Source organism: Vulpes lagopus, chromosome 15 (assembly GCF_018345385.1).
Source record: "Vulpes lagopus strain Blue_001 chromosome 15, ASM1834538v1, whole genome shotgun sequence".
NCBI lineage: Eukaryota > Metazoa > Chordata > Mammalia > Carnivora > Canidae > Vulpes > Vulpes lagopus.
Genome location: NC_054838.1, coordinates 42,760,027 through 42,770,352, shown reverse-complemented (window position 1 = coordinate 42,770,352; position 10,326 = coordinate 42,760,027). Strand labels below are relative to the sequence as shown.

At 36.9% G+C, this 10,326-nt stretch overlaps 2 protein-coding genes and 8 non-coding genes across 26 annotated transcripts in view; 9 read left to right on the top strand and 1 right to left on the bottom strand.

Annotated features, from left to right (window-relative positions):
• Positions 1–86: 86 nt before the first annotated feature.
• On the top strand, positions 87–10,164 carry TAF1D (TATA-box binding protein associated factor, RNA polymerase I subunit D). Of its 12 annotated transcripts, none has more exons than XM_041730611.1 (13): positions 87–217; positions 1,663–1,779; positions 2,514–2,889; positions 3,682–3,857; positions 4,354–4,414; positions 4,785–4,960; positions 6,112–6,145; positions 7,353–7,402; positions 7,619–7,653; positions 8,427–8,474; positions 8,812–8,844; positions 9,781–9,822; positions 10,058–10,164. In XM_041730611.1, the coding sequence occupies exons 2-6, from the start codon at positions 1,742–1,744 to the stop codon at positions 4,950–4,952; spliced, it is 819 nt and encodes a 272-aa protein (XP_041586545.1). In that variant the 5' UTR covers positions 87–217; positions 1,663–1,741; the 3' UTR covers positions 4,953–4,960; positions 6,112–6,145; positions 7,353–7,402; positions 7,619–7,653; positions 8,427–8,474; positions 8,812–8,844; positions 9,781–9,822; positions 10,058–10,164. The 12 variants fall into 12 exon arrangements, with proteins under 12 accessions (XP_041586545.1, XP_041586550.1, XP_041586548.1 ...); XM_041730616.1 differs by having other exon boundaries at positions 9,725–9,822; XM_041730613.1 differs by lacking the exon at positions 87–217 and adding an exon at positions 884–1,327.
• On the top strand, positions 5,822–5,947 carry LOC121476691. Its single transcript, XR_005983987.1, has one exon. It is a non-coding gene; the product is annotated as a small nucleolar RNA SNORA40 (small nucleolar RNA).
• LOC121476688 lies at positions 7,174–7,304 on the top strand. Its single transcript, XR_005983984.1, has one exon. It is a non-coding gene; the product is annotated as a small nucleolar RNA SNORA18 (small nucleolar RNA).
• LOC121476693 lies at positions 7,449–7,520 on the top strand. Its single transcript, XR_005983989.1, has one exon. It is a non-coding gene; the product is annotated as a small nucleolar RNA SNORD5 (small nucleolar RNA).
• Positions 8,217–8,355, top strand: LOC121476680. The gene has a single exon (XR_005983977.1). It is a non-coding gene; the product is annotated as a small nucleolar RNA SNORA8 (small nucleolar RNA).
• Positions 8,586–8,720, top strand: LOC121476682. The gene has a single exon (XR_005983979.1). It is a non-coding gene; the product is annotated as a small nucleolar RNA SNORA1 (small nucleolar RNA).
• LOC121476679 lies at positions 9,012–9,084 on the top strand. The gene has a single exon (XR_005983976.1). It is a non-coding gene; the product is annotated as a small nucleolar RNA Z40 (small nucleolar RNA).
• Positions 9,443–9,566, top strand: LOC121476687. The gene has a single exon (XR_005983983.1). It is a non-coding gene; the product is annotated as a small nucleolar RNA SNORA32 (small nucleolar RNA).
• LOC121476681 lies at positions 9,855–9,983 on the top strand. Its single transcript, XR_005983978.1, has one exon. It is a non-coding gene; the product is annotated as a small nucleolar RNA SNORA25 (small nucleolar RNA).
• The window catches only part of CEP295 (centrosomal protein 295), a 53,927-nt gene continuing 53,732 nt past the window's right edge, over positions 10,132–10,326 (bottom strand). For all 6 annotated transcript variants that reach the window (XM_041730599.1, XM_041730600.1, XM_041730602.1 and 3 more), the window contains one exon: positions 10,132–10,275. In XM_041730599.1, coding sequence (XP_041586533.1) covers positions 10,237–10,275 — 39 coding nt within the window. In that variant the 3' untranslated portion in view covers positions 10,132–10,236. The remainder of the gene's footprint in view (positions 10,276–10,326) is intronic.

Here is a 10,326-nt window from a genome sequence, read left to right as displayed (position 1 = left end):
CCTTGGACCAGCGGAGCGGGCCCCCTCCTCCGGACGGCGCTCAGGCACCGCCCCCCGCCACTCGCCCCGCCCCCGCAACGCCAAAATGGCGCCCCGGGCCTCGTCTCCTCCCATTTTTCACGATCCTCGCGGCGTCCGATTGTTCTCGCGAGATTTCGGGCCCACAATTAGCTGGGTCTCGGGGAAGGCCTTCCTTTCCTTCCGCGTGGTTGCTGAGGTAGGCGGTCGTGGCGTGTTGGGGTGCTCGGGACGGGGGTTGCTGAATGCGGGCCTCCGAGGCCGGGGTTGCGAGGCGCGACTACGCAGCAGGGGCCGTGCTGCGCCGGCATTGAGGCGCACGCCGTTGGCCGGGCTGGGTGGGGAGGAAGACCCGACCGTCGGGCCTGGTGAGCTAGGCAGGGTCCCGGCGCGGCTCCGGGGCTGGAGCCGCGGAGGGCAGGCCCGACGGTGGGGGCCCACCCCTGCACCGTGATGGGCGCGCTGCCTAGGGTCGGGATGCAGGTGGTAAGGACTACGGACAGGTACACGTGGCCTCCTGCCGGATCTTGGAATAGGAAGGCGCGTCTCGTGGGGAATGTTTTGTGAACGGTTTCCGGGAAAACGGTTTTTGAGTAAACTGTTGTGATAATGCGATGTGTCTTGAAGATCTGTAATGGGAAGACAGATCTAACCTCCAGTATACCATCAGTGCCATTGCCCCCAGTATTTGTTAAATTTCGTGTTTGAGCATTTATCTCATTAATTCTTAGATCTTTGCATTTTAAAAAACTACCAACCAATCCTAAGATTACTGTGAGTCCGTCGGACAGTTTGCGAATCTCCAAGATTTGCGATGACCTTCATGTTTTTCCGTATTTGAGATAAATTTTGCCATTTTATCCTAGGGTTTCATCACTCAGTTGTCCTTCTCAAGCATACTAAAGACTAAACACAAAAACGGAAGAACGCCGGCATCCTCTAGAAGGGAGATGCGGTAGTGAAACAAGACTTCTTTCTTTCGGGGTTTTTTTTGCCCATTACTCTTAAAGATCTCCCAAGGAGATTTTGAAAAGGGAAACATAGGGCACCATTGTGTGGTCTGTGCGCCTTACACTGAAAAGTTTGAGAATTCAGGACTTAAAAAGTAATATGCCAAGGAAGAGGTTGCACAGTGACATTGATGAATCGTGCATAGGGTGAATGAGAAGAGGCTACAAATGGATATCCAGGATTTTGGATTGAGGTGGTAAATCGTGATTATTTTTCCTGGTATGCTGAGGCAACACTGCCTTCTGGCTTTGAGTTATTCCAAGGAGTTTACGTCTGCTGCAGCCTTTGGCCATTAATTGTACGTGAATACTTGTACATACATGGTTAGTAAAATCACATTTTGTTTTATGAGATGTTTAATACTCTTTTATGGAAATGACAGTATCGTTCTGGAATCTTAATCCACCGGATAGATTTAGAAGACAACTGAAAGATGGAAGCAATTCAATTTCCAGATTTTAGAATTTGATTGGAAAATGATAATTCCTGTGTAAAAATGTTAAGGACTTTGTGTATAATTTTGCCTTAATTTACATAAAATGGCATAATACGACTACATTAAATTTTGTATTACTGGGATATTAGCTGATTCTGTTGGCATTTGTTCAAAGACTACATTTACTGAATTTTCAGAACTCTGAAGCAAACAAGTGGTGAATACAATTTGGAAAGGACTTGGGGGAGAATAAGTAACGAATTTTCTCAACCTGTAATGGCATCTAATTCAGCTGTAGAAATTGACAATGAAAGGTAAGTGCCTTTTTTTTTTTTTAAATTCACCACCACCACTAGATTTTTTACTGCAAAACTGACTAAATTTGACAATAACCTTTGTATTACTGGGTAAGCAGTAAAGATGTTTTTCAAGAATTAGGAAAGAAAAGGAAGGTCTTCAGTTTTACACAGGTCTTCAGTTTATTTATAGTTAACAATAGGACACGTTCTTAACCCAGGGAAACAGAAGAATATTCTCTGGGCTAATTTGATATCTCTTTTTGACTAAATCACTCCTAATCTTCAAACAGGAAAATGGACATCAGTGGGGAATATTGCTTAAAAATCAACTTGTGATAATGCATATTATAATAGTGGTAGCAGGTAATATATACATGATGGAAATAGCTAGTTACTGGGAAATCAAATCAGCGTTCCTCCTGTTTTCAAGTCAGTATCTATTTGCTAGGCTACTCTTGCATTATATCAAGCAAGCTCTAGCAGTAAACAAGACTGTCTTTGGAAATTAAAGTTAACATTATGTCTCTTGGAAAATCATTTTTTGGTAAGTGCTATGGCATATGGCACATGGTGTTACTATTTTAAGTAACCAGAACTAAGGAGTTGGCTTAGTTAGTACTGAGCCCATCTTTTTAAAAATTATCCTGAACATGTTTTCCTGCTTTTGGTCTGTGGAAGAAAACTACATTATGGTAATAAGCATTTGGTAATATAAAAGGGTGCAATTAATTTTCCCCTTTTTTTCCTAGTGATAATTCTTCCGGTAGCAGCTTATTTAAGACTCAGTTTGTCCCGTGCTCACCAAAACAGGGGCAAAAAAACCCTATTAGAAAGTTTGTTCGTTCTTCTGGAGGTGTTGAAGCAAGGGATTCATCTAGTGACTCCTCTTTTGAACCAAGACCACTGACTTTAAAAGCTATTTTTGAAAGATTCAAAAAAAAGAAACGTAAAAAGAGGAAATATAAGCCAAAAGAAAGACCAAGGGGAAGACCAGAAGGAAGAAAAACCACTAGACGCTCCCAAATAAATAAGAAACAAGTTAAAGACAAAGGATCTGGGTTCCCATTTTTAGAATCTGAGAATGTAAAAAAGCCATTACCATGGAGAAAGATTTTAAGCTTTGAGGTGAGTCAGTATTTTATATGTAGATACACATAGCTAAAATGTCTAATCTGACTTGTTGGCCACTTTTAGAGTTTAGATATGCCAAAAATTGAATCTGACTTTGATAATATTCTGTAGTGACTTATCTGCCGCTTCAAGACCAACCCATCCTTTAGCGCAGACTTCACCTGGGTTTCTGGGTGGATTCTTAGCTGGTATATTCAGTGAATATACCCATATATGAGGTGCCTCAAGGCTGTTTATATAAAATCCCTTGGTCTCATCAGGTCATTATAAACATCCCTCAAACTCAAGTGATTCCAGGTGTTCTGTAGTAACCTAAGTCAAACCCACCCATATCTTCCATGTGCATTGGCTTTAGTAGAGGTCATCTTATACTGAATATTCGATTTTTGACAGAATTGCCTGATAACTTAGCAGTGAATTGAAGTACTTGAGTTAAATGCTTGCATAGTTTATAATATTTGCTCTAGAATTGGTGATTTCAAAGAATACTCTCTAGCCTTTTATGTTTTAAGATGATTATATGAACATTAAAGATTTGTTTGCATTGAAAATGTTTTTAGAAATTCCCAAACCAGATTTGTGCTTAGTTTTTCTTGGTATACCAATTTAGATAAATTTGGTAATGTGCTGGGTAGATAGTGGATTCCTTTTACAACGAGCATCTGGTATATGTGACCAACATATGGAAGAGTGAGTAAATTAAGATCACTTACAGAGTTTGGTAATCTTGAGTCATGAGAGAAAATTTTATATTTTGTAAGACTATTAAAACTGTTTGATATTCAGCAAGCGGTGGCAAGAGGATTTTTCAACTACCTTGAAAAATTGAAGTATGAATACTATCTCAAGGAATCCTTGAAACAAATGAATGTTGGTGAAGATTTAGAAAGGGAAGATTTTGACAGTCGTAGATACAAATACTTGGATGATGATGGATCTCTCTCTCCTATTGAAGAGTCAGAGTAAGTTTAATCATGTGACATATTTTGTTGGTCTAGATTTTATTGAATTAAATCTGTTTTTAAATTTGAATGTTGGCGCACCTGGGTGACTCTGGTTGAGCATCTGCCTTTGGCTCAGATTCTGATCCTGGGGTCTGGGGATTGAGCCCCGCATTCGGTTCCTGTGGGGAGCCTGCTTTTCCCTCGGCCTATGTCTGTGCCTGTCTCTCTGTGTCATGAATAAATAAAATCTTTAAAAATAAATTTGAATGCTAATTGTTCCATACTGTTAGGGATTTGTCTGTACTTGAATCGTGATGTGAGCACATACAGTAAGCCATGTGGGTTGTAGTTGAGCTTGGTGCTTGAGCCATCCATTTTGGGATGTTATATACATGACAACATAATTATTCTCCTTACCAGTATTGCTGTTTCAGTCGTATATTAGGACTGTATACTACTAATTGGGTTCTAGAAGATTTTGTCAGATGAATGAAGATATATTTTAATGTTACAGAACAGTGGAAGAGGCTGCAACAACTCTTGAAAATGATGATGGGTGTGATATCAAATTGGTGGTAAGTGACATTTTTGTCCCATTTCATTTTTGGAGGATAGCAGTTCAATGGGAATAATCTAATCCATTATTGTCTGAATTTAGTTCTTGAAAGGCGCCATGGATTTGTTGCAGGGAATGTAAAAATAAAAATGGTTATTTGGATACTTGGTGAGAACACAGGGTTTTCAGTAGTGTTAATGATAATGAGTTAATAGGTTAAGTTTTGCTGTTAGGATGTCTAATTAGGATTTTCTAATGAAAAAATAAGCTGAATTTAGGTTTTTAACATCAGGTCTTAGTCACCAAGTGATTTAAGTCACCTAGAGTTGTTAATGTGTAACTACTAAAGCAGTAAAATTTAGTAATTCATACTGATATTTTTTATGCAGGACAATAATGAATTCATAGTAAGTTCTGAAATACCAAAGAAAATGAATCTGTATTTAGGACAAGAGGAATATACTGAAGAAGCTGCTTCGTCTAAAAAGAGAGCATCAAAATCCAAAAACATGGGACAGAGGATAGAATGGTCTGAAAAGGAAGAGATAGGAATATGAATATTAAGGTAAATGGGAAACAATTTTTCATAGAAAGTAAAGGTGATAGATGCAAATTACCTGTGTTGGTGTAGTGATAGAACCTGGTTAAGGAGAAAAAAATCTCTGAACAAGTTTATGAAACTCCTACTAAAGAATTATTAGAAAAAATATTTTAAAACAGTGAAATTATACATGTAGAAAAAATTGAGACTTGCATAGCACCAAATAGTAAGTAGAAGATCTTACTGTTTTGCCTATATTTGTTTATTTCAGAGTTTGCAAAAATCCAGACTTTAAGATATGGAAGTTTTTTCCTTTGTGGTTCTGTAGTAGCTACTTGCTACTTTAGTACTTGGTCTTTATTTCCATACAGACTCATTCCTTGTAAGCATTTTAAAAATTCTTACCTTGTAATTTTACAGTGACTTCTTTCAATCTGTTGTAAATGGAAGGATATTTGAGCATTCAAATTAAAGAAATTAGAGACTGTAATCCTGAAAACCTTTATTGTAATCACTAATGATGGACAAACAACCACAACCATCGATTCCTCCGAGTACTTAAAGCCTTTTATCTCTCTTTTTTTTTTTTAAAGGTTTTACTTATTAGAGTAAGAGCATGAACGTGGGGAGAAGCAGATTCCTTACTGAGCAGGGAATCTGACACAGGGTCCAGTCCCAGGACTCCCAGGATCATGACCTGAGCCAGGCAGGCATGACTGAGACCATTTTGATCACAGTTATTCAGACAACAGAGACCTTTAGAGTCGAATGTATAGTACTGTAATAAGCACTTATAAGAACTAGACTATCTCAACTACTACTCTAATATCACTACTGTATATTGCTAATTAAATTATGCCACTAAATGTCTAGGTATTTTAGGATCGCACTTGTACATGTTTTTGTTTAGCTGTGAACAAAGACTTAGACTAAGTGCAAAAAATAAATCCTCTTTTGCAACCCAGAACTCATGGCTCGGTATGAGTTTTGATACAGATAAGAAGGAACAAGATCCCTAAAGCAGATTAAAGTGATGGTGGGGGTATTGATAAACTGAAGGTAGTTCCTAGGCTGTAGAACTACTAATGGCATAGATATAAGGGAGATGTCAGCTATGTTGAATTGGTATCCTAATTTTAACATTGACATGAAACAAAGATGCCTTCTTTTTTTAGGCTTTTCACTTGAAAACAGTGTCTGGACTTAAAGGTATGTCTTATGCTTTAGGTGAGCTTTTGTATCGCATTTGTTTAAATGTACTTTGTCAGACAACTTAAAACCTCCACAGTTGTTTTTTTTTTTTTTTTTTTTTAAAGATTTTATTTATTCATGAGAGACACAGGCAGAGAGAGAAGCAGGCTCCATGCAGGGAGCCTGATGTGGGATTCGATCCCCGGACTCCAGGATCACGCTCTGGGCTTAAAGCAGGTGCTAAACCGCTGAGCTACCCAGGGATCCCCCTTCCACAGGTTTCATTCCTGAAAGAGACATTTTCCCAGTTTTAAATTTCTGTTTATAACATGATTTCAGAAAAATGAATTTTAGGGTTCACACATTTTACAGTGATAAGTGCAAGCTTCAGTTTACTTGCAGGAAAATGTGTCTACGAACTAAGTTTATAGAAATCAGAATACTGGATACCTGTTTTATGCATTTATTTTAAAACTAATGCATCAAAAAAAATAAAACTAATGCATCATCTAAAAAGTGTAGGATTTAATAGTGTGATGTTAGAAATGATAGAGGACACAAGATTTCTTAAATCTGAATGATGCAAAGGTTAATTAGAAAGCACTCAATTTATCTTCCAATAACTTCCTAAATGGGAAAAACATAAATACAGCCACATTAATATTTTCCTGTATTTTTAATAAGTGATATCAAATAACTATAGCTCTCAGATAAGGCAGAAGATTAAATTGGTAGAATCTGGAATGTTCTAGACAAAACATGGTGATAGTAGAATTTGCAAAATCAAGACTTTAAGATGTGGAAATATTTTTCCTTTGCTGGTTCTCTATAGTAACTATTTGGTACTTCACCTTTAGTACTTGGTTTTCATCTCAGTACAGACTCAGACTCCTTTCTGTAAACATTTAAAAAAAATCCTTATGTAATTAGTTTATGGAATGATTTCTTTAAATTTGTCGTCAGTGGATGGTGTTTGGCTTTTTGCACAATTTCGAACTCAGCAGATCAGTTATTTTTGTAGTAGAATCTTTAAAAAATGTGAAGGGTTTGAGGTCTATCCCGATGGGGCTTTTTCTGTAGACCTACATCGTTGGAAACGCCTCATAGAGTATATGTGTGGTTTCCTTTATTCACAGAACTATATGTTAGATCTGTGGGAAAGAACTACAAGACATCTATCTGTTAAAACTCTGTGAAAGACCTAATCACATCTTTTAAATCTTAGGTATTGGCGTATCCCAACAATCTGTACAGTTCTAGGGTGTGATAGTTTAGGTAAGTTTTCATTGGGGACAGTGTAATCTTTGGGGGTACCATTACAGTTCACATGATGAATTTAACTGTTCAACTGCTGAATGATACAGACGTGAACTAAAACTTAATTCTGACAGAGCTGATTATAGCTAAAAAAAATAATTTGGATACTAACATTTTTAGATTTTAATCAAACTTAAATTGTCTTTAATCTTTTATTTGGTATTTTATCTGTAGGGGTGAATATGATTTGAACTCATTCATGTTTAGAGGTAGGTGGAACGTATAATTTCTGTTGAAATTTTTTTTTCTGTTGAAGTTTATTAAGGATCCAAAAGTTCTGAAAAAAATAACAAGTTGTGAGTACAGCATAGTCTGGTGTTAACGTAGGAGTTAATTTGATATGCAACAGAAGTATCTAGATCTTATACAGAATTGGACAAACTGAAGAGACTGCTTATGTATAGGGAATAATATGAAAATGCCCCTCTCTTTGAATCTTTATTAAACAAGTTTTGTGGTTCATACTAATAATGAATATCTGGATACGTTGCAAATAGGGATATATTGGATTTTCTTATTTTGCCTAATAGCAATCTGAGCAACTGTAATCCTGATTTCTAATGCATGATTTCTTCTAGTGATTTGACTTAATAGTTCTGTATGTACATTATATAAAGATAGGAAAGATAACAGGAACAAATTAAGATGCACATAAGATGGAATGATAATTAGGAATAAAGGTCAAAATACTTTATAAGAACTAGTTACTTGAAGTTTCTCAAGTAGTAGCATTGCGGTCTTGAGGTAGAGGAGTTAACAGTCTAGTCAGGATTGCACTGCATGGTATCTGCACTTAGCAGCTCAGGTCCTGCTGGGTGTTCAAAAGACAGTGCAATAGAAATTCAGTATCTGGCATCGTTGGTTTTCTTGGCTTCGTGCATGTTAAACCTGGTATTTTTATTGAAACAGTATTCCTATAATTTTTCATTACGTTCAGTTTTGAGGTACTCTTCAAGAGGAACTAATGCTTCTCTTTTTCTAGGATGTTTGAGAACCAGGAAAATCATTTATCTGTTTAGACCCTAAATGGGTAAGGTTTTCTATCTCTTGCTTCTAGTGGCTGCTTTCTTTTGGTTGGGAAAACAGCAGGACTTCTATAAAGATGCCTTTGTATAGATTATAAGCTTGAGAATTTTTATAAAGCCTCATTCTAGATGGAACTGGGTACTGTCCTTCATGGTGTCCAGAAATTGTTAATGTGGCTACATTGAGACACAGGTTATGCTTACATCACAGCAAGTTTATTGCTGTGGTGACAATGAGGCCTGTAACATTCTGTTGGGCTCATGGGGCAGAGTAGAAGTGAGACCTTTCAGTATTTTAGGTCATTTGCCAAAATAGCAATCTGTACGTCTGCAATTTTCTAGGGCTCTAAAGAAGTTGGACCTCAAAGATTACAGGTGAGATTTCCCTTCAAAAGCCCTTTGTTATAGGAGTTGGAATCCATTTATTTACTTAATTTTGCAGCAGCTAATTCTAGTGGTTCATTATCTCACCACTTTAAAAAAAAAAAACCAGATGTTATTAAAAGGACACAGTGAGTGTTTATATGGTTACCAGTGATTTGTGATGTTATGATGACAGGCAAAATGTTCAACTGCTCTGAATGGGCTGAATGAAAGTAGCCTTTCTGAACATCCATCTAAATGTAAAAGTTAACTGAACCATGAATAGCTACTTTGGTGTTATTACAGGGTGTTTTGTGTCAGGGTATGAATGCAGATGTGTAGATATATATAGTCTTAATTTGTTCCAATATTTAAATGAACTGAATTAAAAACAATTATTCCAACTGTAATTCTTAGTGTGGAATTTTCAGCACATAACTAGTACAGAACTGAGTTTTGGGATACTTTGGAACCTGTATGTAATTAACTGCATTTTGAAAAATTTAAACTTTAAAATCTTCCATAGTGGGGAGTTTTTGAAGTATGTCCATATTCAAGTGGAGATCCAAGAAGACCTCTGGCAAGTTTATTCTGTATTTTAACCATATAATGGTCATTACCAAGGCTTTGAGAATGCAGTTTCTCATTTGCTGTGGACATGACCATAAAAAAATTTTCCCATTAGGTTTTCTTCTTTTGCTAGTTGGCTAGCATTCAGCCTATTGGGAACATTTTTATCAACCCCATTCTGTTTCCACTGCCTAGATCAGCACTGTCCAGTATAAATTAACACAGGCCATAATGTGATTTGGTAGTAGCTATATTTCAAATTCTCATCTGACTACATGGCTAGTTTATTGAACAGTGCATGCCTAAATCTCTACTCTTGCAGATGTCTTTTGCTTAATCCTTCTGTTGTTAACAATCATGCATGTTCCTGTTACATAGGACAGTGACGGCTGTGGATTGAACAAAAGTTTGTTTTAAAAGGTATGTGCACATTTGAAAAAATAACTTGTAGTAGGTCATTTCAAAGAGGGCTTGTGGGACTAAAACCAAGAGCTCTTAACGCTGTGACCAAATATTGGAGTTCTCCATAGGATGTAATAGTTACTCAATAGTGCTATGTTTTTTCCTGAGGAGATACAGGATTTAGTTGCTTCTATGACTAGTCAAGTGGAATTAAGAAATGACTCCCTTAACCAGTGTCTACTTTCGTCCTCAGTGCTATTTTGAAGATCATCACTCTGGCTTTGGTGGAACTATGGTGATTGGCGGCCGAAGGAATCACATGTCAAATATCTTAAATAAAAATTTATTAATTTTAAATAATTTTGCCTATACCATACATAATTTTAAAAAAACTTTACACCTTTAGTAGAACTTTACACCTTTAGTAGAAAGTCAGCATGTATTTTTGGCTCGAAGTCTCTCTAGTGTTTTCTGTAGAGGAACAAAAATAAAATGCAGTTAACAGCTGCAGTATACCCTAGA

Excerpts from the sequence above, each read along its gene's own strand:
- TAF1D (XM_041730622.1), top strand. The coding sequence starts at position 1,742 with ATGGCATCTAATTCAGCTGTAGAAATTGACAATGAAAG. Across the intron at positions 1,780-2,513 it reads GTAGAAATTGACAATGAAAG|TGATAATTCTTCCGGTAGCA; the intron begins GTAAGTGCCTTT and ends TTTTTTTCCTAG. Across the intron at positions 2,890-3,681 it reads GAAAGATTTTAAGCTTTGAG|CAAGCGGTGGCAAGAGGATT; the intron begins GTGAGTCAGTAT and ends TTTGATATTCAG.